Genomic DNA, 23,305 nt, shown 5'->3' on the forward strand with positions numbered 1-23,305 from the left:
GACGACCTCACCAATGCATCCTGGGACCTCACCTTCCCAAAGCCCTAGCCCACTGAGTAAAGACAGAAATAGGGTGGTAGTATGGATTGACCTGTCAATGTCCATGTTCAGCAGAGAGTCAATTACAGAAGCCAGAACTCCCACCTACTGTACCCCATAAAGATCTTTGGTCCATACTCCCAGAGGGATAAATAGTTAACCTTCCAATGGAGAGGATGGGACATGTTACTCTGGTGGTGGGAATTATACCCCTTTTATCCTACAATCTTGTTAATCATTATTAAATCACTAATAAAAAAAAAAAAAAGAAAAAGAAATGTATAATGACCGATATGTAGTTACCTATCTACATATCTGGAAGAAGGGAGAACAAAAAGAAAGATGATGAAAATGTTCTAAGGCTGGCAAGTGGCTCACTTGAATAGTCTGTCTGCTTTGCTATGTCTGAGACAAAGCTTTAAGCCCTGCTCTCACTACATTGGAGGAAGCTCTGGTGCTGTGTTCTTCTCTCTCTCTCTCTCCCTCTCGCTCACTCTCTCTCTCTCTCTGAAAAAAGCCCAGAGCAGTGAGGCCTAGCCACAACAAAAGACAATTTTGATATAGTCGTTTTAAAGGTAAATGCAGCTAAAGCACATTGGAATGTACTAAAATGAGTGCATTTTATTATAACTGTTTCAATAAAGTTTTTTTTATTTAAAATAAATATGTCCTAAGAAGCATATAAAGTTCTAGTTATTTTATATGTTAAAAAAATAGAACAGTACTCTAGTACGCTTTAATAAAAGTGTGATATTTATGCCAGAGACGACCCGAACTGCCCCTGTGGCTACAGAGACTATGACCCACATAGTCAACGACTGCCACCTCTCCAGATTCAAAGGAGGTCTCGAAACTTTACATCAGGCTCAACCTGATGCTGTTGACTGGCTACGGAAGAAGGGCAAACGCTAGAAGAAGAAAATTTATTCCTTTAGGAAGTACTGAGCAAAATTTTTGTTATTGTTTACTTCCATTCTGTATCTTGGCAGAGCTGACAATGTGTACCAAGTAATAATATCAAAAAGAAATTATAAATGGTTCGAGCCCCGGCTCCCCACTTGCAGGGGAGTCGCTTCCCAGGCAGTGAAGCAGGTCTGCAGGTGTCTATTTTTCTCTCCCCTTCTGTGTCTTCCCCTCCTTTCTCCATTTCTTTCTGTCCTATCCAACAATGATGACATCAATAACTACAACAATATGATAAAATTAAAAAATAAAATAAAAAAGAAATTATAAATGTATTTAAATAAAAGATTGATATTTTCCATTCAACTTATAATCAGCATATATATACACACATATATATATATATGTATATTTTAAACGGTTTAAGTTCTGTAACATAAACTATCTGGCTTTGAATATTTAATATGGACCTCTGATCCACCTTTATATGTTTAAGATTTTCATGTCTCTAATCAACAACCTTCTAGCATGAAGACTCTTCTATATTCTAACATTCTGTAATTCCTTCAGTTAATTCTCTTTATAAATTAATTCTGTTAAAGTTTACAGAATTCTAGATTTTTTTTTTAATGCCTAAATATAACATTGCCCCAAAACATTGCTTCATGGGATTTTTCTATCAGCTACAAAAGTCAGATCATAATTAGAAATTTATTTTAAGATTTCTTTCATTTTCGGCACAGCAAATTGAGAAGCATTTACATTTAGATAAAACTTTAAAAGTCTCATCAATGACAGAATTTAAGGCAAGCCTGCAAAGAAAACATATTTTAAATTTTAAGTGTTTAGCAAATTGGAAACAGATCATCTTGTAGTCTTAAATACCATAGAAGTCTTTTTTGTCCTGCCTAGAATACATGAATAATGAGCCAACAAAACAATCTTGGATCACCAAGAGTGTTAACCTCACAGTACAGCAAACTAGGAAAAGAAAATATTCCCAGATTTGGGGCAATCAACTAGATCACAAATATAAGATACAATAAAAGAAAAGTTGAGGAGATGGCCTGTGCACTGAAAATGTGAGGTTCTCCATTGGTGGCCTGGCAGCAAGCTGGGGGGAAAAAAAAAAAAGTAATACACAATGGAACTGGCTTCAAATATTAACACAGTTAAATGTCTTATCTTACAGATAAAGATTCTTAGAGGCTATGGAATTTATTAGCTTAATTAAGACACATTTTTGTTAGGCTGGTGCAATTTTAGTGCAAAGGTGAAATTCTCTAAATAGCCTAGCTTTATTGGAGGGGGAAAAAATGACATTAAAATTTGTATTTAGTTTAAGATGTACAACATGATGATGATTTAATAATAGATGTGTATGATAAAGTTAGTCAACATTCATCATCTCACATAACTATTTTTTTGGTGGTGAAAACTTTTAACATCTAATATGAGCAACTTCTAAGTATACAATCCTCTCTTGTTATTATAGTTACTAGGCTGTACCTGAGATCACTATAATCTTTAGCATTAAAAGCTTGAAACCGGGAGTCAGGCGGTAGCGCAGCGAGCTAAGTGCACATGGTGTGAAGCCCAAGGACTGGCATAAGGATCCCAGTTCCAGCCAGAGGCTCCCCACCTGCAAGGGAGTCGCTACACAGGCGGCGAAGCAGGTCTGCAGGTGTCTTTCTCTCACCCTCTCTGTCTTACCCTCCTCTCTCCATTTCTCTCTGTCCTATTCAACCACAACATCAATAACTACAACAAGAAAACAACAAGGGCAACAAAAGGGAATAAATAAATAAATAATTATTCACTAATTTCCCTCACCTTTGCCTTCCTCCTCTCCCATCAAGCTACTTTTTTTTTAGCTCAGTTCAGGCTTAGTTTTGCATGCTTTGGTGCAGGAACTTTGTATCTGCATGATTCCATAGCATCACTCCACCATTCACGAGACTTTCCGGGGGCTTGGACCCACTCACACATAATAAAGTTTGCATTCTACTGGTTGAGCTATCTCCAGACAACTAGTTCAGTTTTTTTTTTTTAAAGATACCATGATAATTTTTTTTTCCCATGAAAAACTCTTTTAAGATTTTTCTTACATTTCTCAAGAATTGAGAAGCTCCATCAAGTGGCACAGGAAGATCACCCAAGCTTCCCACTGCCATCATTTTACAACTTCAGCCAAGTTTGATGGAGTAATTTCCCTTCATTTCTACTAGTAACATACCACTGGGTCAGATATTATCTAATTTTTCTTTTCAACCAGGAGAGTTAATTTGCCTAATTCTTTTGGGTAAACTTTTAAAAACTGAATCAAGTCACAGATTCCATGTAAAATGGTACAGCCATTATGGAAAGCAGTATAGAACTTGTTCAAGAAATTCAAACAGGCAGGGGTAGATAGCACAATGGTTATGCAAAGAAAATCTCATGCCTAAGGCTCCAAAGTCACAGGTTCAATTCCCTACACCACCATAAACCAGAGCTGAGCAGAGCTCTGGCAAAAAAAAAAAAAATTAAAAAAAATTCTAGATAAATTAATCAGCCCTCAGGTAGGTATTTCTCAAAAGAATACAAAAACAAAGAAATGTATGCTCTTTACTACAGCATTATTTACAATAAACAAACAAAAAAAAACCACAAATGATTTTCATGTATTAAACTGCAAAGACACGGAAATAACTAATCACTCTTAACCTAGAACCATTTCAAAGCAGTGGATTACAATTCAACTTAGATTAATAAGAAATATAAGAACATTTTAGAAATGTTTCCCTCTATGGATCAACCTGTCAATGTTCATGCCCAGCAGAGGAGCAATTACAGAGCCAGACCTTCCACTTTCTGCACCCCATAAAGAATTTTGGCCTATACTCCCAGCAGGATAAAAGATAGGGAAGGGGGCAGGGGATATAGCATAATGGTTATGCAAACAGACTCTCATGCCTGAGGCTCCAAAGTCCCAGGTTCAATCCGCGGCACCATCATAAGCCAGAGCTGAGCAGTGCTCTGATGTGTGTGTGTGTGTGTGTGCGTGTGTGTGTGTGTGTGTGTGTGTCTGAATCTCTCGAAAATAAAATAAATTTTTTAAAAAATAGGGAAGGTTCCAATGGAGGGACGGGACACAGAACTCTGGTGGTGGCAACTGTATAGAATTGTACTCTTGTTACCTTACAATCTTGTTGATGACTAAGTCACTAATAAAAAAAATTTTTAAAAAGGGGGAGTCTGACTGTAGCACAGCAGGTTAAGTGCACAGGGCACAAAGTGCAAGGACCGGCATGAGGATTCCGGTTTGAGCCCCTGGCTACCCACCTGCAGGGGAGTCGCTTCACAAGCGGTGAAGTAGGTCTGCAGGTGTCTATCTTTCTCTCCCCCTCTGTGTCTTCCCCTCCTCTCTCCACTTCTCTCTGTCCTACCCAACAATGACATCAACAACAACAATAATAACTACAATAATAAAACAAAAAGGGCAACAAAAGGGTAAATAAAAAAAAATTTAAAAAGAAAGAAGTGTTTCCCTCCCAAAAGATATTTCCAATTGAAAATTGGTACCCATTTCCTATTGATGCTGATAAAAATCACAGGATGTTTTTCAACTAGAAAAGAATATTATATTATAAAACGATATGCTATTACATTATGTCCTGTAATCCCAAGGGAAAAACCAGATGATGTGAGATAGGAGAAAGTATAGGTTGCTCTTATTCTTAAAGTCTGTAGCTTTTATTTATTTATTTATTTATTTATTTATTTATTTAAGACAGGGAGAAATTGAAAGAGTAGGGATAGCAAGACAAAGAGAGATACCTGCAGCACTGCATTTCTGCTTATAAAGTTCCCATTTGCAGATGGATAGCAGGGACTTGAACCCAGTTCCTTGTACATGGTGATGTGTGTACTCTACTGGCTGCGCCACCACCCAGCTCCCTTAATGTTAGAAAGGTATAAAATATTGGTTACTACTTTATAGATATTTAGTGTCTCAGAAGAAAATTACCACAGTGGAAAAAGAGGAAGCCAAAAGCAATACTTTAAATAAGTTTTTCAGTATATTACAAAGTAAGCTCGTTCACAGGATGTAGAAAAAGATCAATACTCTTTTATTAATAACTACAGCTCTATTAATAAAACTCTGCTGAGAAATACCAATTCAGTTACTTTTGTTTTTATAGATTCTAGTTAATTACTAGATAACAGACTTAGGGTATGTGAAACAAATGTCTTTCATGATAACTCTGCACTTTACATTTATTTTTAAAACATTCCAAAATATCTCAATCTATAAGAATGTTTTCAGAATCAGGACCATGAGTAAGTCCTACATTTATAAAAATTGCAATAAGGAAGCAGTATTTACTAAATCAACATGTATTGTGAACTTAGCAGCCTACCATTTTGCAATATTTTATTCCAGCAGCTAATTATGTAGGAGTGTTAAATTCAGAGTCTTCTGAACTTGGAAAAGTACACATAATAAATGTTCCTTTATACAAAATTAGGCACTGAATGGTAATTTTCAAATGTAACTTTATTTCCCCAATGTTCTGTAACACTGTTGTAAAATCATTTGAGAAGTATCGTAATTTAAACTGAGAAGCAAGACTGAATTTTCAAAATTTAGTCTTGTTAAACACAGAGACAACAACAAAAGCCAACTTAATAAATAATATGGATTTCCCTTATAACTTCCTCCTCAATTCTATTAGAAACAAATTAAAAAAAAAAAAAAGAAAATGATTTCCACTTTATAGCCACAAGGAAGCTAGAGCCCTTCAAAATTACGAGACTAGTAATTATGTCTGACATCCATAATACTTCTATTAACTATACATGAATGAAGTATTTCATGAAAATGCAGGAAACTGAAAATTATGTCTGTGAAGGGAAAGGCTTAAAACAAACAGGAGGAAAAAAGACACCAAGATAAAAACGATGGTTGAAGAAACGGCAAAATAAAAGGAAACAAACTACAACAAACAAACAAAACAAACAAAAACCCCACTGTGCAGTGTGCAGTGACCCAGATTCCCACTTGTAGGGAGAGAGCTTCACAAGTGTTGTGAAGCACTGCTATAGGTGTCTTTCTTTCTCTGTCCTTCTCTACTTCCTGTTTTCTTCTGAATTCCTGTCTCTATCCAATAAATAAAAATAAAATAAAATGACTTTAAAAGGGGGACCAGGCTGTGGCGTAGCTGGTAGAGAGCACCTGTTACAATGTTCAAAAGAACAGGGTTCAAGCCTCTGGTCTCCACTTGGCAGGGATGGGAAGCATCAAAAGTGGTAAGCCAATGCTGCAGGTCCATCTTCTCTATACCTCTCTGTCTTCCCCTTCCCTCTCAATTTCTGTCTCTATTCAAAATAACTAGATATTTTTATTATAAGACTTAAAAACTTAAAAAAGAAAAACATTTACAAATCTAAAATTCCCCATCTAGCAAAAATTAAAAACTTTTTTTAAAAAATGAAGACACGCTCTAGGCAAAAAGAAAATAAAAGATAAACACAGCTGGGTATCCTCACACATGGATTATATATACAATTTTACCTATCAATAAATTTCTTTTAAAAGATTCTCAGGAGATAAAGAGATAGCTCACCTAATAGAACACAAGCATTAACATGCTCAAAGTCCTGCATTCAAGTGCTAACACCACGTAGGAGCACCATGACAATGGTGATAGCTCCAAAAATACTGGACTAATACTATAAGGCCTCCTCCTCTCTGTGTATCTCTCACCTTCTCTGTCTGCCTCTCTCATTCTCTCTGAAACTTTAAAAGAATGAAAAAAACTGGCAGAGGAGCAATAGTATGTGCCAGTTATGTGTGAGGGCTTGGCACTGCAAAAATAAATAAAAATATATGAAAAACTTAAAAAGCACTCAGTGAAAGTATTAAAGATAAAGCAAAAAAAAAAGTGATACCTTACTGAGTTGTAGAATATATTACATGAAAACAAAAGAGAAAGGTAGTAAGTTAACTTGGGCACTGTTGTTTCCTCAAAATGATTTTTTCAGGAAAGAAGTGGAGTCATGGTAGAATAATTACAAGCAAATGATGGACTCTGAAGACAATTATGCAATCAACAATAAACCACAGCAAAACCTTACTAGTGCACATCTAGGTTCGCCTGATAGAAACACCCATCTAATGGTTGATGAGAGTGGGGAGGGTAGAGAAAAGACCAAGTGGACACATTGACTTGGATGTGAGTTGTGGTACTTGTCAGTCATCTGACATTCTGTTTACAGAACAGACAAAAGCATTCTTCAGGAAACAAAACAAACAATTCTAAACTGTACATGGAACCACAGGAGAACATGAATAACAATATATATATATATATATATATATTTAATGACAGTAAAGAAGAAAAATAAGAGGCACGATGCTCCCTGACTATACTTTAGTAGTAAGTAAAACAGTAAGGTCTTGGAACCAAACCAGGCAGTCAGACCAATGGCAATAGACTGGAGATCTCAGCTATAAACCCACATTTATATAAAGATCTAACCTATGATAGAGAATACAACAGAGAAAAGAAACCCTCTTCAACAAATGGCTTTCAGAAAACTGAACAGTTAAATGTATCTAACATATACAAGAATCAACTCAAAACGGCTTGAAGTTTTGGATATTAAGCTTGAAACCATAAACTATATAGAAGAAAAGGGGCTGGGCAGTGGTGTACCCAGTTGAACACATATGGTTATCATGCACAAGGACCTGGTTCAAATCCCTGCTCGTCACCTGCAGGGAGGAAGCTATAAGGAAGGTTTATAGGTGTTTCTCTTTCTCTCTCTCTCCCTCTTTTATCTTCCCCTCACAATTTCTCTCTGTATCAAATAAAATTATAAAAAAAAAAAAAAAAAGGAAACAATGGCTGCTGGGAGTGGTGGATTCATACTGCAGGCACTGATTCCCAGGGGTAATGCTGGTGGCAATAAAAAATATTTTCTAGGATTGGAGACAGAGTATACAAAAGGCATTCATCCTTGAGTCTCTAGATCCCAGGTTCAATCCCCACCAACACTACAAGCCAACTTTGAGCAGTGTTCTGGTGTGTGTATGTGTGTAGCTCTCTCTGCATCTCTTTCATGAAATTAGATAATAAAATCTTTTTTAAAGTATACACACACACACACACACACACACACACACACGCATAGGCTATATTCTTCAGGACCTTGAAATCACAGATGTATTTGAAAATCAACTTTGGCAAAGGAAACAAAATAATAATAATACGGGACATCAGACTAAAAAATTTTTATTACACATCAAAAGAAACTACCACAAAAAATAAAAAGGCAACCTACTAGTTGGGAAAAGATATTTGCATATCCTATCTCTGATAAGGGGTTAGTTACCCAAAACATAAAGAAATCATACAAGTGAACAACAAAAAGACAAGCAAAAAAAAAAAAGTGGGCAAAAAGATCTTAATACATTTTCTTCAAAGAAGATATATTTTAAAAAATGCTGTGTCACTTATTAGGAAAATGCAAATTGAAACTACAATGAGATACTACTATAGAATAGCCTATATCAAAAAGGCTTTTTAAAAAGTAGATAAAATTAGATATATATATGCAAATTTGTGCATACATTCATACATTATCAAAATAGCCCATATGTCCAAAATATCATTTAGCATGTAATCAACATACAAAATTAGGCTTATTTTACACTTTTCTTAAGTACGTAGTCTCTGAAATCAAAAATTATTTTACTTTTCAAATGCTTGACAGTCCCATATAGCTAAGTTACTACGTGTGAGCAATGCTTATTATATGATACAATTTTTTTGTTAATTATTTTTTAAATTTTTATTATATTTATTTAATAGCAACAGCCAGAAATTGAGAAGGGGGAATATAGAGGAGGGAAGAGAGAGACACCTGCAGCACTGCTTCACCATTTGTGAAGCTTTCACCCTGAAGATGGGAACCGAAGGCTTGAACCTGGGTCCTTGCACACTTTTAGCATGTGTGCTCAACCAGAGACACCACCAGCGAGCCTCTATATAAAACACTTTTAAGCATTTTACATGGATTATTTCATTTAATCATCCATGAAGCATGTACAAGGGAAAAATACCTTTTCAAATACTTACCGACTGAGTCAGGATTCTAAATCAGCATGATTCAACTTTCCTGTTCAAAACACCATGTTATCCCTTTCCCAACTAACTTTTTTAACAATAGCACTGAAACTTTCAACTAATAAAACATATTGATTACTGCTTTGATATTTCTTTTATTCTCTTCATGGAAAATTATAATTTCTGATGACATATAAAAGCTGATTTGTTCCCCATTATTTAAAATCTGAAAGAAAAGACTTACCATTAATATGAGCTTTTGATACTTTTGTTTCAGGTCTGATATACTTGCAGATGGGTCTGCCCCCAGAATACTGTACCAGTCCTTTCTAGGTAACTCTTCACATGCCATTATGCTCTGAACAAGATACAAACCTTCTTGGTTTGTATGCAGTTTGTGCACGTCTAAAAAATATAAAACCAATATTTTTCTAAGTTCTTTAGTATTAGTAAATCGTAATTATAATGCAAACCTAAATAGGCATTTTTTTATGTATAATGTCCCAAGAAATTCAAGTGGTCGCACAAATATGGGAAACCTATTATATATTTCATGACCTATGTTTATATATTGTAAAATACACAATATAAAAAAATTCTATCACAAAACTGAATGGTGGATCACCCTCTAGGAATTTTTAATCTTAAAGTAAAAGCGGCACCTACTAAGTACTCACTAAACACTGCAGAGGGATTTAATAAACGTCTACATAATTAATGGATCTTTTCCAGCAAAATTAAAATTTGAATTTGGGTGCATTCTCTCTTAATTTTTCTAGTTTACTTCTAGATTATCTTTAAAGTACAATATGCAAAATAGCCTGCCAGCATTGGCAGGTAGAGAAGAGTCCCTAGGTGATAGGTCCTAGAAACTGCACTGGAGGAAACTCCCCTCCAGGAGTCTAAAAAGAAAAAAACAAAAAACCTTCCCACAACTGTGGACTTAACCAGCTCCGATCGTCTTAAAATCGAGAACCAGGGACCTACTGTACCAACATTCGCAGTTGGCCGAGTGAATACCCAGCCTATGCGGGTGCCTCTCCTTCGTGTTCAGCCCGTATCAAACTTACCAAACCTCACCGAGAGAAGATTATGCGAAATCTGTAAGAACTAGGAACCGGTATCTCCTTCCGCCGGAAGTCGTTACACTGTCGTGGACAAGTTTCTAGTCGAGCAGTAGTAGCGGTGACGCAGATCCGAAGCAACGCTCCTCCCTTTCGTTATTAGTTGCTATGGTAACCGTTGCTTCCAAGGCGTTTCCAAGCTGTAAGTGCTGGAACTGAGGGGGAAAAGTATCTTTTTATCATTCTAATGCGTTCTCGTTCTGGCTTCAGCACTGTTGCTTCTCTCTGCCTCACTTAGCACCCCTACCCTAGAGCGTCGCCCACGGCACATGCTGCCTTGCGCTGCTTGCCTTCTTTCCCTCGGGTCGGGGTTGTGGGGGCGTTGCCTGCGCGGCGTGGGCGACGGTCGGGGAGCCGTCTAGTCGCTCGGCGACCCTGCACTTCCCGTAGAATGTTCTTGATTAAATAGTAGGAGAACTAGAATCTATATTAAGTAAAGTTCTTTATATTAGTTTGCTTGTTTGTTTCTCCTGGAAACCAAGGGCAGCACAATTACGTCTGTTAGAAATGAGCTGCTGACCTGAAAGGAAAAAAAAAAGAAGCCATTTCAAAGTTCTTTCATATTTATTGCTTCTCATCACTTTCATTTCTACCCAAGTCAGGCTGGTGTTATTCCCATTTGTAGGTGAGAAAACAAACCGAGGATCAAGGCCAAATAGCTGATTTGTATAGTAGCAAAACTTGGCTTTTAGCAAGTCTGCGTGATTACAGAGCAGCTATGCTATCTTTCAGGCTAGCAGAACAAGCAAAATAAATCCCTGAACCCTGAAAGAATTTTCAATAGCTAGGCTCCCAAAAGTGGACCTTGTGAATTGCCTCTCCCTTTCCTCTCTTTTTTCCCTCATTTTGTTACGTTTTTTTTTTTTTAAGTTTCTCTGCTGCTTGTTTGACATCGACCCTGCTTCCCTGCATTATACCCGGAGTTGAGAACTTACTAGTTTTTGGCAACATGTTATAAATTACACTAGGAGGGGAGAAGACAGTTTTGTCACTTACTGCTTAGATTTGCTTTTTTTTTTTTTTTTATTAGGTCTGAGTTTGAGAAACAGTCAAGATAAGCCTAAAGTACGGTATTTTAATTAAGTTGATTGGCTAATGATAGTTTAGACTATAATAGTATGAACAATAGTGTGAACGTGCAGATTAACTGAGTGATATAGGAATGTTGAAAAACAAATCTGAAGTGAAAAGCATAGATTAAGTTTTCCACACAATCAACAGGAAATGTGGTTTCAGTTTTGGTTACAAAGGTATTTCTATGTGAGCCAAAAAACAAATATAAGGGTGGGGGTAGATAGCATAATGGTTATGCAAAGAGATTATCATGCCAGAGGCTCCAAGGTCCCAGGTTCAATCCCTGCACCACCATAAGCCAGAACTGAACAGTGCTCTGGTATGTATATAAAATTAGGCGTTCTGAATACCTTCTGTTTGGTAATCATAATAAACTACATTTCTAGCCCTTAATAGTCTCCTTTCCACTGTTCAGCTTCTGTGTGTGTGTGTGTGTGTAATACAATATATGTATGTTTAGGTACTTCAGTTTTTACAGCAAGATTTATTTACTCATTGTAATTTCTCTTTTATTTTTTTTACCAAATTCTGGAGTCAATTTACAATACCTCAGTTTTCTCAGTTCTTATATTTTTATATTTGTATATATTTGGGTTTGGAGACTAAAAAATTCCCTATTCCTCCCAACCTCAGCAATCCCAACGCTTCTTTCTCGCCCGTTTTACATATTTGAGTTTGCATTCAGTAAAGCATACTGTAGTTTGCAACTTTGTCTTCATAAAGTGAATTCTCCACTGAAATGATCAATAATTCATTAAGGTTATCTAATATCTATATTTCCCTAGTTACCTCAAAAAAATTTTTAAATCATTGGCTTGTTTAAATCTGGACCTAAACTAAATCTACATGCTGCATATGATTATTCTGTCTCTAAAATATATCTGAACTATAAAAGTACCACTTCTCCCTATAGCCCTTTTTTTCTGCCATTGTTGAAAAATAAAGTAGACTTAGTTGACTTACAATCTTAATTTATGTGTTTATTTACACTAGAATAAACTTAAAACTTTTTCCTATTAATTTTATATTAGTCTTCCTTTTTCAATTTTCTAGAACAGTATTTTCCAATTTAAATATAATGTAAGCCACAAATGTAAACCACATATGATTTTAAAATTCCCAGTAATCAATTACAAAATAAATCAGTGGAATGAATTTAAATATTTAATCTAATATATTTAGAATATGGTCATTTCATAATGTGATCAATATAAAACTATTAATGCCAATATTTTACATTTCTTTTTTTCTTCTTTTCTTAATATTTATTTATTTTTCCTTTTGTTGCCCTTGTTTTATTGTTGTAGTTATTATTATTATTGTTATTATTATTGATGTCATCGTTGAATAGGACAGAGAGAAATGGAGAGAGGAGGGGGAAGACAGAGGGGGAGAGAAAGATAGACACCTGCAGACCTGCTTCACAGTTCCAACCCAGATCCTTACTCCGGTTATTATACGTCCCTACCACCCGACTCCCAGTATTTTACATTTTTAAAGTCAACAAAATTTTTACCAGTGTAGTTCATCTCAGCTTAGATTAGACTTATCTTGGGTTGGGGCGGTAGCTCAGTGGGTTAAGCGCACGTGGAGCAAAGCGCAAGGACCTGCATAAGAATCCGGGTTTGAGCCCCCGGCTTCCCATCTGCAGGGGAGTCGCTTCACATGCGGTGAAGCAGGTCTGCAGGTGTCTGTCTTTCCCTCCCCCTGTCTGTCTTCCCTTCTTCTCTCCATTTCTCTCTGTCCTATCCGACAACAACGATATCAATAAAAACGTTAATAATAACCACAACAATGGTAAAACAACCAGGGTAACGAAAGGGAAAAAATGGCCTCCAGGAGCAGTGGATGCCTGGTGCAGGCAGGGAGCCCCAGCAATAACCCTGGAGGCAAAAAAAAAAAAAAAAAAAGAATAGGCTTCTCTTCCTAGTGCATTCTATTTTGAATAGGGAAAATGTAGAGGATAAGTTTATTAGCCATATTCTGTTACCTTGGCAATGTGGTCCCTAGATTTCCAGCCTCCTCACTTGTTACCATTCTTACATGAAACACTTAAGCACTCCCCACCCTTCTTCCCTAAAGTCCATTTACTATTCTTGCTCTGTACTGTAAACTATTAAATCCCCAGTAAAAAGTTAACTAAGGGAGTCAGGCAGTAGCGCAGTGGGTTAAGTGCACATGGCTCGAAGCACAAGAACCAAGCATAAGGATCCTGGTTCAAGCCCCAGCCTCCCCACCTGCAGGGGAGTCGCTTCACAAGCAGTGAAACAGGTCTGCAGGTGTCTATCTTTCTCTCCTCCTCTCTGTCTTCCCCTCCTCTCTCCATTTCTCTCTGTCCTATCTAACAATGACGACATCAATAACAACAACAATAATAACTACAACAATAAAAAAACAAGGGCAACAAACGGGAAAATAAATATAAATTATTTTAAAAAATTAATTAAGCATATGTGCAGTTTCACTTCTCCTTTTTATCAAGTAGTGAGACAGAGAGAAAAAGAGAGAGGACGCTTCCTCCCATAGCCTGGCATTATCCTGTAGTACTAGGGTTTGAACCTGAACCACCTTCATGACAGAACACCCACCCACCTGGCAACCTATCTCTCCACCCAACCACAAACTATTTTAAATTGGAAAAATGAAACCAAAGTCAAATGTATGTTTAACTGAAGTTTGCAAGATAAAGTGTGGGAAAAGAAAAACAACAACAAAAAGCAATCCTCAATTCCTGTGTCATTACTTAATCTAACATAAGAAAATAAAAATATATTAAGTATATGATTTAAAGATGATGAACAAGTACTACATCTATATTTGAAGATTTATTATATTTATCAGATCAGAGAGAGATAAAGAGACGTTCACATGAGAAAATGAGAAAGAGAGAATATTGGACACCACTCCAATATTCAAGGATCAAAGTGGAAGCATGCAAGTTTGTGCTTTATCCACATTCCAATATATATATATATACAAATAAAAATAAATATATAACTATATATATAAAACAAGTGATGTCCACCAGACATGAAAAAATTCCCAGTTTGATATATTGTTAATAAAAGTGCTTCTTAATAATGTATATTTGCAATACATAGAATGTACTTATGCTAATCATCTCCTGCTTTGTGATTATATTTACCTCAATCTATTGGTTTTATCACCAGCTCTTTTCCTTGAACTTATATATCTTTCAATTGAGATTTTTATATCAATGAGTTAAGTTATACTTTTTAAAAAATTTTTCCCCACTAGGGATATTACTGAGGTTTGGTCCCTGCACAACTCTACTGTTTCCTGTGGTCATTGTTTTTCATTATTTGATAGTGAGAGACATAAATAGACAGAGAAATAGAAAGAGACAAAGAGATGAGAGACACTTACAGCACTGTTCCATCACTTGTGAAGCCTCCCCTCTGTAGATAGGAGCAAGTACATTCTTCTGGGTGAGCTACAACCTGGCCCCACTTGTGCTTATTTTTAAGTATGACAAAATGTTATGCTTTTGTTGTACAACTAAATGATTATTCCTAGACAACTTAGAGTCTACTGAGATGATTAAAAAAAAATCACTAAGAAGAATTAGCTAGTGTTAAAATTAAAAAAATCATATATTCTATTTATTTATTCACACATCAATTGTTAAAGAGATAAATCAGTAGTTAGCTGTGTCCCTCTCAAAAGCTTGTTATTCTGGATCTACAATCAAACAGATTACTGAAATAACTGTGGGAAGTACTATACCAGAAGAAATACTGGTGCCGAGGCAATTAATAATCTAGAGTTGCAGGAATGGAGTCAGGCATAGATGACTTGAGTGTGAAATCCTGAAATAAAAATAAGGATAGTCCAGGCAGATGTATATACATGTATTAAGTTTTAAATAATGTTTTGATGGAAAGGAGAGACAAATGGCTAAAATTAAAGAAACTTCCTTTCTTTCTTTTTTTTTTTTTTTTTTTGGGGGGCACAGTTTACCATAAAGCTTAAACAGTATAAGAATCAGCTCAAATGAATAATATTCATCATTTTGTAGCTTTTTTACATTTCCCTCCCACGGATTTGTCTTCACTTGAACTTTTTCTCCCAGTAGTAATTATCAGTGAACACTGAGTTTGTGCTAGTCAAAGTGTTAAGCAGGGAGACAAAGAGGTAAATATTTTCCAGTGTTTTACACCTGTTGCTGTGTCTTTTTTTCCTTGTTTAACTTCAGTTGTGTCTGTTCTTTCTAACTTGTCTCAGAGCTCTTAGAGGTCATTGTTTTAGCTGTTCCTTCCAGTATAATGTAATCATTTAATATAATGATGTAATTATTTCACAAACCTATTAAAGATACTGTATATAATAAATCTTCTGTTTCTCTTTAGTTGTAACAATTTAGTTGTAATTTATTATTTTCATCATTCTTTATCCTTTTTGTTCTTGACTTTTCTTTGTGCTTACCAGTTATGACAAGCTGACACACTGAAAATTTCTTAAACCATGTAATAACAAGCATAAATATACACCATTTAAGAGCATTATCTATTTTAGTTTTCAAAACTGAATTTTTTTAAGTTTGTTAAATTTCTGTCATGTAGTTGACTCAAAAAAGAGAGGTTAATCTGAATGATCTAGGGGTGTTAATTTGTGGTTTAAAATGTGTTAAACAGTTGATATGAAGTCTATTTAACTCAATTAGAGAGTATAATGAAGATGTTTCCAGGGTGTTATGGAACCTTTTGAAGTTAACTTGGAATTCACTCTCTATATAAAACATGACACCTGATTTAATATGCAGTTACATTTGTGGTTTTTAATTTGTATGTATTTTAACAATTCTACATATTTAAGAACAGCTTGAATGTAATACTTAAGACTCATTTTTTTGAAATTAAATTCATTATTTCATAATTAGTAAAGTGAAAAGGTATAATTAATAATGTTAATTTTTATTACTCTGTTTTTCTGAACGTAAAATACATCTGTACTGGATAACCAACAGTAGCATTCAGAGAGGTTGTTTGTTTATGCTTCTTTGTTTTAAAAACTCAACTAGTAACATTTTATAGGTTTTTTTTTAATGCCTCGTGTAGAAAGATAGTATTGATAAGCACATTGAAAATTTGATGTGGTCATTTAGATAAATGAGTTACCACTTTCCAAATAGTTGAATTAATATTATGAAGCATTTTAGTGTTTCCTAATATCTTCAGAAACATTCAGAATGGTACCTTACTATTGTAGAGTTTAGTATTGTTATTCTTACTTTAAATAGCTAAACATAATATTTGTAAAATGACGGTGCCATTTAAGAAAAACGGAGCATTATAGCTTCAACATTCAAGTACATAAAAATATGAAGGTGAAAATAAATATATTCCTCACTTAGTATCGGAATTACTATAGTACTATTTTATTACATGTGTCAGTTTATTAGTAATAAACACATTTAGCATTTCAGCTTCTTTTTGCAATCTTTCAGTTTAATTATTTAGAAATTGATGAAAAAGAAGTCTTGTATGCTAAAGGGATTGTTGAAATGATAGATTGAATGCCAAAATAATGAAACCATGCAGCTTAAAAAATATATACTAAAGAGTAGATGTTTTTGATGAATTTCCACCAAAATATCATATTTTAAAATAGTTTAGCAATTCATAAATATTACTTTAATCTTCTATAGAAGCACCATGATTATAGTCTTTTGTAGCTCATTAGCAATTTCTTTAATGAGTTTTTTGTGTGATAGATAAAGTAACAGACAAATGACAGATTGTTTGCCTTTAATGATTTCCCTGTTTCAAGCCCATTACAAAGCAATTAGAAATCTGACAGCATTTTCACTCTGCATTACTGATCATCTAAAGTGATGAGGAATGAGAGGTGATGAATATTAATTGTATATTTTCATATGATTATCATAAATTATTACCTTGTCTGATGTGTTGCAGGTGAAGCAAGAGCATTAGAAACAAATACAGTAATTTGAAAGAACTGATTATTTTCTAATCTTTGTAGTATAAATCCTGGTCTGTAATGTTTGTCTCTGTGAATATAAATTATTTTAGCTTAACTTTATATTTGGGTAATTTAATAGGCTTTCTTATTTAAATACAACAGAGGAAATAATTTCCATATAGTGCAGCATACATATATATGTGTATGTGTATACATATGTAATTAAGTTCAGAATTTAAAAATATATATTTTTAGATTTTATTTATTTATTTATATAAAGGAAACACTGACAAAACCATAGGATAAGAGGGGTACAATTCTACACAATTCCCACCACCAGAACTCCGTATCCCATCCCCTCCCTTGATAGCTTTCCTGTTCTTTAACCCTCTGGTAGTATAAACCCAAGGTCATTGTGGGATGCAGAAGGTTGAAGGTCTGGCATCTGCATTCATCTTCCCAGCTGAACATGGGCGTTGACAGGTTGATCCATACTCCCAGCCTGCCTCTCTCTTTCCCTAGTGATGCGGGTTCTGGGAAATCAGAGATCCAGGACACATTGGTGGGGTCATCTATCCAGGGAAGTCTGGTTGGCATCATGCTAGTACCTGGAAATTGGTGACTGAAAAGAGAGTTAACATATTAAGCCAAACAAGTTGTTGACTAATCATGAACCTAAAGGCTGGAGTAGTGCAGATGAAGAATCGGGTGGGGGGGAGGTCTATGTTCTGTAGATAGCTAGTAGGCATATTTTAGTTATATTCCAAAGGGCCTGTAGCTATACTAGTTTTTGTTTTGTTTTGTTTTTTCCCCAGAGCCTGAAATCTGATATGCAGGTAGATCCTAGTTATTGTCTGGGGAGATGATGTCATGGCTGGAAAAAGGACCAGAAAGCTGGATCAGGGAAGAGTAGCTCCCAAATATGGGAAAGGTATATAAATATTGTTGACTGTAAACCCCATCGATCTGATCTGATCTGGGGCTCATATTCAGCTTAGGAGCCTATGTGACCTCTGCATCCCTGTAGACACAACCTCACTTCCTGTGGTCATCAGTAGGAACATTCCAAGCTGCCCCCATATCAGGATCCATCTTCCTCAGGTGTAGCTTAGAGTATGTTGCCCAGCCTCCCTTCAGAGGATGGAACATTCTCCACTGTTGTTGATCCCAAGTTGAGGGCAAGGCCGTATGGAGGTCCACAGAGGGGTCTGTTTTGTTGTTCCTGATATAGATGGCTGGTAACAGTGGAGAGAGGGATTTATTCAAGGTCTAGGCCCATCCCATCATGTCTGTTTGGGAATCTCAGGACTCTCCAAATAGGGCCCCAGCTGATGGGGTGGCCTGATAGTGACTAAAGAGTCATCGTTAAAGTATGCAGTCTCTTGCCCTTATTCAGCTTTTGCAGTCCTTGCTTTGATAAGGATAGCTTGGGAGTGAGTGAGGGAAGTATAATAGGAAATAGGTGAGGAGGGTATCTAAGTCTAAGTAGGCACTATTTCATTAGGAACTTCATACTGACTCACTGTAGACTATTGTGTACTTTTGTTTTCAGGTATGTATTTTGCACTAATTTATGGATACATGTGAACATATGCCTTATCTCATGGGACCTGGTCTATATTTAGGTTTGAGACTTTGTTGGGAAGTGGACCACCTGCAACTGAATTAGAGAATCCTATGAAAGGAAAGGTCTCACCCGAGTAATGAGGGTGAAGGATTGACATTCCATGCCTGATGTCTCTGGACACAGTCTGAAGTGAAGCATTCCGAGGTGGTACGCGTTGCATTGATTAGGTTGGGATCAGCAGGTGTGATATCATTTGGTATGAACTGAGAGAAGCATGCAGGAAAGTGAGGCCCACTCTAGAGGTTCCAGAACTGGGGAAATAGAGGGTCTATAGAGGAAGTGGGAGGTTCCTGTCTTAGGGTTTAAGAAGTCAATAGTTAGACATTCAATTTTCCCCTCTCATATTAATTAAATAGTGTTTTATATGACTACAGATTAATAGGAGTGTACAAACACACCATTCCCACCACCAAAAGACTGTGTCCCATCCCACCCCCACCCCCATGAAGCCAAACAGACACCCTCACCCTTAACCCAGGGTTGTTACTTTGGTGCCCTACTCCAAATTCAGTCAAATCCTGCTTTGAGTTTCCCTCTCAGTTCTTCTTTCTCAACTGCTGTTTATGAGTGGGATCATTCCATACTCGTCTTTATCTTTCTGACTTAGCTCACTTAACGTAATTCCTTCTAGTTCCGTCCAAGATGGGTCAGAGAAGGTGGGTTCATTGTTCTTAATAGCTGCATAGTATTCCATTGTGTATATATACCACAGCTTTCTCAGCCACTCAACTGTTGTTGGGCACCTGGGTTGCTTCCAGGTTTTAGCTATTATGAATTGAGCTGCTATGAACATAGGTTTACACATATCTTATTAGTTTTCATTTGATTTATATAACACTTTTATACAATTACTACTTTCATGTACATAAGGAAATTAAATCTAGAAGTGGATAAAAATGAATCACTAATTAATTTATGGAAATAGCCAATAGATTCCAAATTTTCTTTTTTCTATTACTGTATAGGACAAAGAGAAATTGAGAAATGAGGGGAAGATAAAGAGTGTAAGAGAAAGATAGATACCTGCAGACCTGCATCACAACTTGTGAAATGACTCTCCTGTAGTTGAGGAAATGGGGACCTGAACCAGGATCCTTGCAGAGGTTCTTTTGCTTTGTACTGTGTACAATTAACCTGCTGCACTACCACTGGCTGCCCCCTTTCCTGCATTTTCTTTTTTTTTTTAATTTCTGAAATTTAATTTTTTTTTTTTAAGAAAGGATAAATTAACAAAACCATAGGGTAGGAGGGGTACAACTCCACACAATTCCCACACCTTTCCTGCATTTTTTTCCACATTATCTTAGCTTCATGTGAAAGCTTTTCAACAGAATGGTTAAAATTTCAGAGTACTTTGAATTATTTCTTCTATAAAACTTCCCTGTATTTTTTGGGGAAAAAAACAAATTGGGAAAAGGGACTCAAAGTTGAAACATGCTCCAAATTTAGCTTAAAACTAAGGTCAGAATTGTAGAAATTCTTGCCTTAATTCCAATGTCCTCCCATTTTAATACGCTATTTCTGTATCATCTGATGTTAAGAAGCAATGTTTTTTCATAATTTATTAAATACATACTAACTATAGACTTGTTTTGGAAAATAAAAATATCATCTATTCTTAGTTTTTAAGTTATATAATGAGGTTATAGCTGGTGAAAATTTTCATAATTCAAATTTCTCCATATTCAGGACTATCTCAAAAGTTAAGAGTAGAAGAGAACAATATGATTATCTTAATGCTGAGATTATAAGGATATCTGAGAGTAGTTACTTGTACACTTGTACACTTTTCTTTTAAAATCTATTTATTGGATAGAGACAACCAGAAATCAAGAGGGAAGAGGAGATAGAGAGACAGAGAGACACCTGTACAGTTGCTTCACTACTTGCAAAGCTTTCCCCCTGCAGGTGGGGACCAGGTGCTCAAACCCAGGTCCTTGCATACTGAAACATGTGAGCTCAACCATGTATACCACCACCTGGTCCCCACTTCTTTTTGAGGCTATAGTATATATGGCTCTGGGTCACTCAATTCTAATTTGGTAGCTTCTCTGACTGTCAGTGGTACTTAAACTTAGATACATAGTTAAGATCTTAAAAATTTTAACATTTAATTTTTCTAAGGTATTTAAATCATAATTTTATATAATAACAGAGGTTTGGAAAATTCAGGTGTTAATTATATAATAAGTCCTATGTGTCAACAACTGTACTGTTAACCATCCTCCCCCAAAAGTGATAAAGATTATATAATAAGGAACAATTATTCTCTTGTCCAGATAAGGAGATTAGCTTCTAATCTAATAGTGTAGGTACTTTTTTGAATCTCCACTACAAACCAAGTGTTGAACTTCTTTCTCTAACAAGGGTCTCCTGTTGGCATGGTTGAGCTGCAGACCCCCTGTACTTATCCTACTGGTTTCTTAACACAGATACATCTTTCCTTGAAAATCAGTCTTTTCTTTTGTTTCTACATACATTGTCACATTATCTCCCTTTTCCAATCAAATATTTTCCACAATTCAAGCTTCTTTTATAGCATTATTTACATTCAACACTATTTTGATTACTTATCACCTTCTCTAGTAATATAATTTCTTTTTCATAACTTATTTTGTAAAGGTTTATTTTATGAGAACCCAGAGCACAATTAATCTCTGACATATGTGATTCCAATCTCATGCTTACAAGTCTTTATGAATACAAGTCCTATGTTCCCTGGCCTAGAAAATTGCTTTAGTTGAATCACAAAACATTCCCTCTTCCCCTCTCAAAATGTCTAAATTGAGCTTATATCTTATCCCAAAGCATTTACTATGCTGTGACTCACTTTCTTTTATTTTTAATTTCTTTATTGGGGGATTAATACTTTATAGTAGACAGTAAGTACAATAGTTTCTACATGCATAACATTTCTCAGTTTTCCACATAACAGTAAGACCCCCACTGGGTACTCAGCCATCATGTTTCCGGACCTGAACTCTCCCCCCACCCCGCCCCAAACCCACCCCAGAGTCTTATACTTTGGTGCACTACACCAACTCCAGTCCAAGTTTTGCTTAGTGTTTTCTGATCTTGTGTTTCAACTTCTAACTGTGAGTGAGATCATCCCATATTCATCCTTCTGTCTCTGATTTATTTCACTGAGCATGATTTCTTCAAGCTCCATCCAAGATGGGCTGAAAATGGTGAAATCACCATTTTTAATCACCTGAGTAGTATTTTACTGTGTATGTATACCACAACTTGCTCAACCACTCATCTGTTGTTGGACACCTGGGTTGCTTCCAGGTTTTGGCTATTACTACTTGTGCTACTATGAAAATAGGTCTACACAAATCTTTTTGGATGGATGTATTTGGTTCATTAGGATATATCCCCAGGAGAGGAATTGCAGGGTCATACATAGAGTAGGTCTATTTCTACCTTTGTGAGGATTCCCCAGACTGCTACCCACAAAGGCTGGACCAATTTACATTCCCATCAGCAGTGCAGGAGGGTTCCTTTGTCCTCACAACCTCTTCAGCATTTGTTGCTGCTGTCTTTTCTGGTGTATGACATTCTCATAGGAGTGAAGTGGTATCTCATTGTTGTCTTCATTTGCATTTATCTGACAATCAATGACTTGGAGCATTTTTTCATATGTTTTTTCAGCCTTTCAGATCTCTTCTGTGGTGAATATTCTGTTCATGTCCTCTCCCCATTTTTGGATGGGGTCATTTGTTTTCATGTTGTTGATTATGGCAAGCTCTTTATATATTATGGTTATTAAACTTGTGTCTGATGTATGGCATGTAATCATCTTCTTCAATTCTGTGGTAGTCTCTTGGTTTGGGTAGTGTTTTCTTTTACTGTGCAGAAGCTTTTTAATTTGATGTAGTCCAGTTGGTTTATTCTTGCTTTAGTCTTCTTTGTAACTGGATTCGTATCGTTAAAGATGCCTTTAAAATTTAAACGGAAAAGAGTTATGCCAATATTTTCCTCTAAGTGTGATAGTTTCTGGTCTGACATCCAAATCCTTGATCCATTTGGAATTTACTTTTGTATTTAGTGAAATATAGTGGTTCAGTTTCATTCTTCTGCATGGTTCAACCCATTTTTTCCAACACCATTTGTTGAAGAGACTCTGCTTTCCCCATTAAATAGTCTGGGCACCTTTGTCAAGGATTAGATGTCCATAGGTGTGGGGGCTTACTTCTGGACTCTCAATTCTATTCCACTGGTATTGTGTCTATTCATGTTCCAATACCAAGCAGTTTTGATGACAGTGGCCCTATAATACAATTTGAGATCTGTGATGCCTCTAGTTCTGTTCTTTTTTCTCAAGATTGTTTTGGCAATTCTAAGTCTTTTCTGGTTCCAGATAAACATCTGCAGCATTTGTTCTATTCTCCTAAAAAATGTGGTTAGGATCTTGATGGGGATAGCATTAAATTTGTGTATGGCTCTGGGTAGTATATTCATTTTGATGATGTTAATTC

General features: G+C 35.9%; 2 protein-coding genes across 7 annotated transcripts in view; one reads left to right on the top strand and one right to left on the bottom strand.

The window, feature by feature from the left end:
• DNAJC24 (DnaJ heat shock protein family (Hsp40) member C24) overlaps window positions 1–10,471 on the bottom strand; it is a 71,534-nt gene extending 61,063 nt beyond the window's left edge. For 3 of the 6 annotated variants that reach the window (XR_009545618.1, XM_060176645.1, XM_060176646.1), the window contains exons 1-2: window positions 10,127–10,471; window positions 9,301–9,461 (exon numbers count right to left, since the gene is read on the bottom strand). Coding sequence is in view for 4 of the 6 variants with exons in the window: in XM_060176645.1 (XP_060032628.1) it covers window positions 9,301–9,408 (108 nt within the window). In the remaining 2 variants the exon portion in view is untranslated. Of the gene's footprint in view, window positions 1–9,300; window positions 9,462–10,126 lie in introns of those variants that run through there. The other 3 variants (XM_060176648.1, XM_007538559.3, XM_060176647.1) reach the window with 3 other exon arrangements.
• The window catches only part of LOC103126330 (doublecortin domain-containing protein 1), a 109,090-nt gene continuing 96,000 nt past the window's right edge, over window positions 10,216–23,305 (top strand). Inside the window, exon 1 of the mRNA XM_060176650.1 lies at window positions 10,216–10,322. Coding sequence (XP_060032633.1) covers window positions 10,289–10,322 — 34 coding nt within the window. The 5' untranslated portion in view covers window positions 10,216–10,288. The remainder of the gene's footprint in view (window positions 10,323–23,305) is intronic.

Source organism: Erinaceus europaeus, chromosome 17 (genome assembly GCF_950295315.1).
Source record: "Erinaceus europaeus chromosome 17, mEriEur2.1, whole genome shotgun sequence".
In the NCBI taxonomy this organism is placed as follows: domain Eukaryota; kingdom Metazoa; phylum Chordata; class Mammalia; order Eulipotyphla; family Erinaceidae; genus Erinaceus; species Erinaceus europaeus.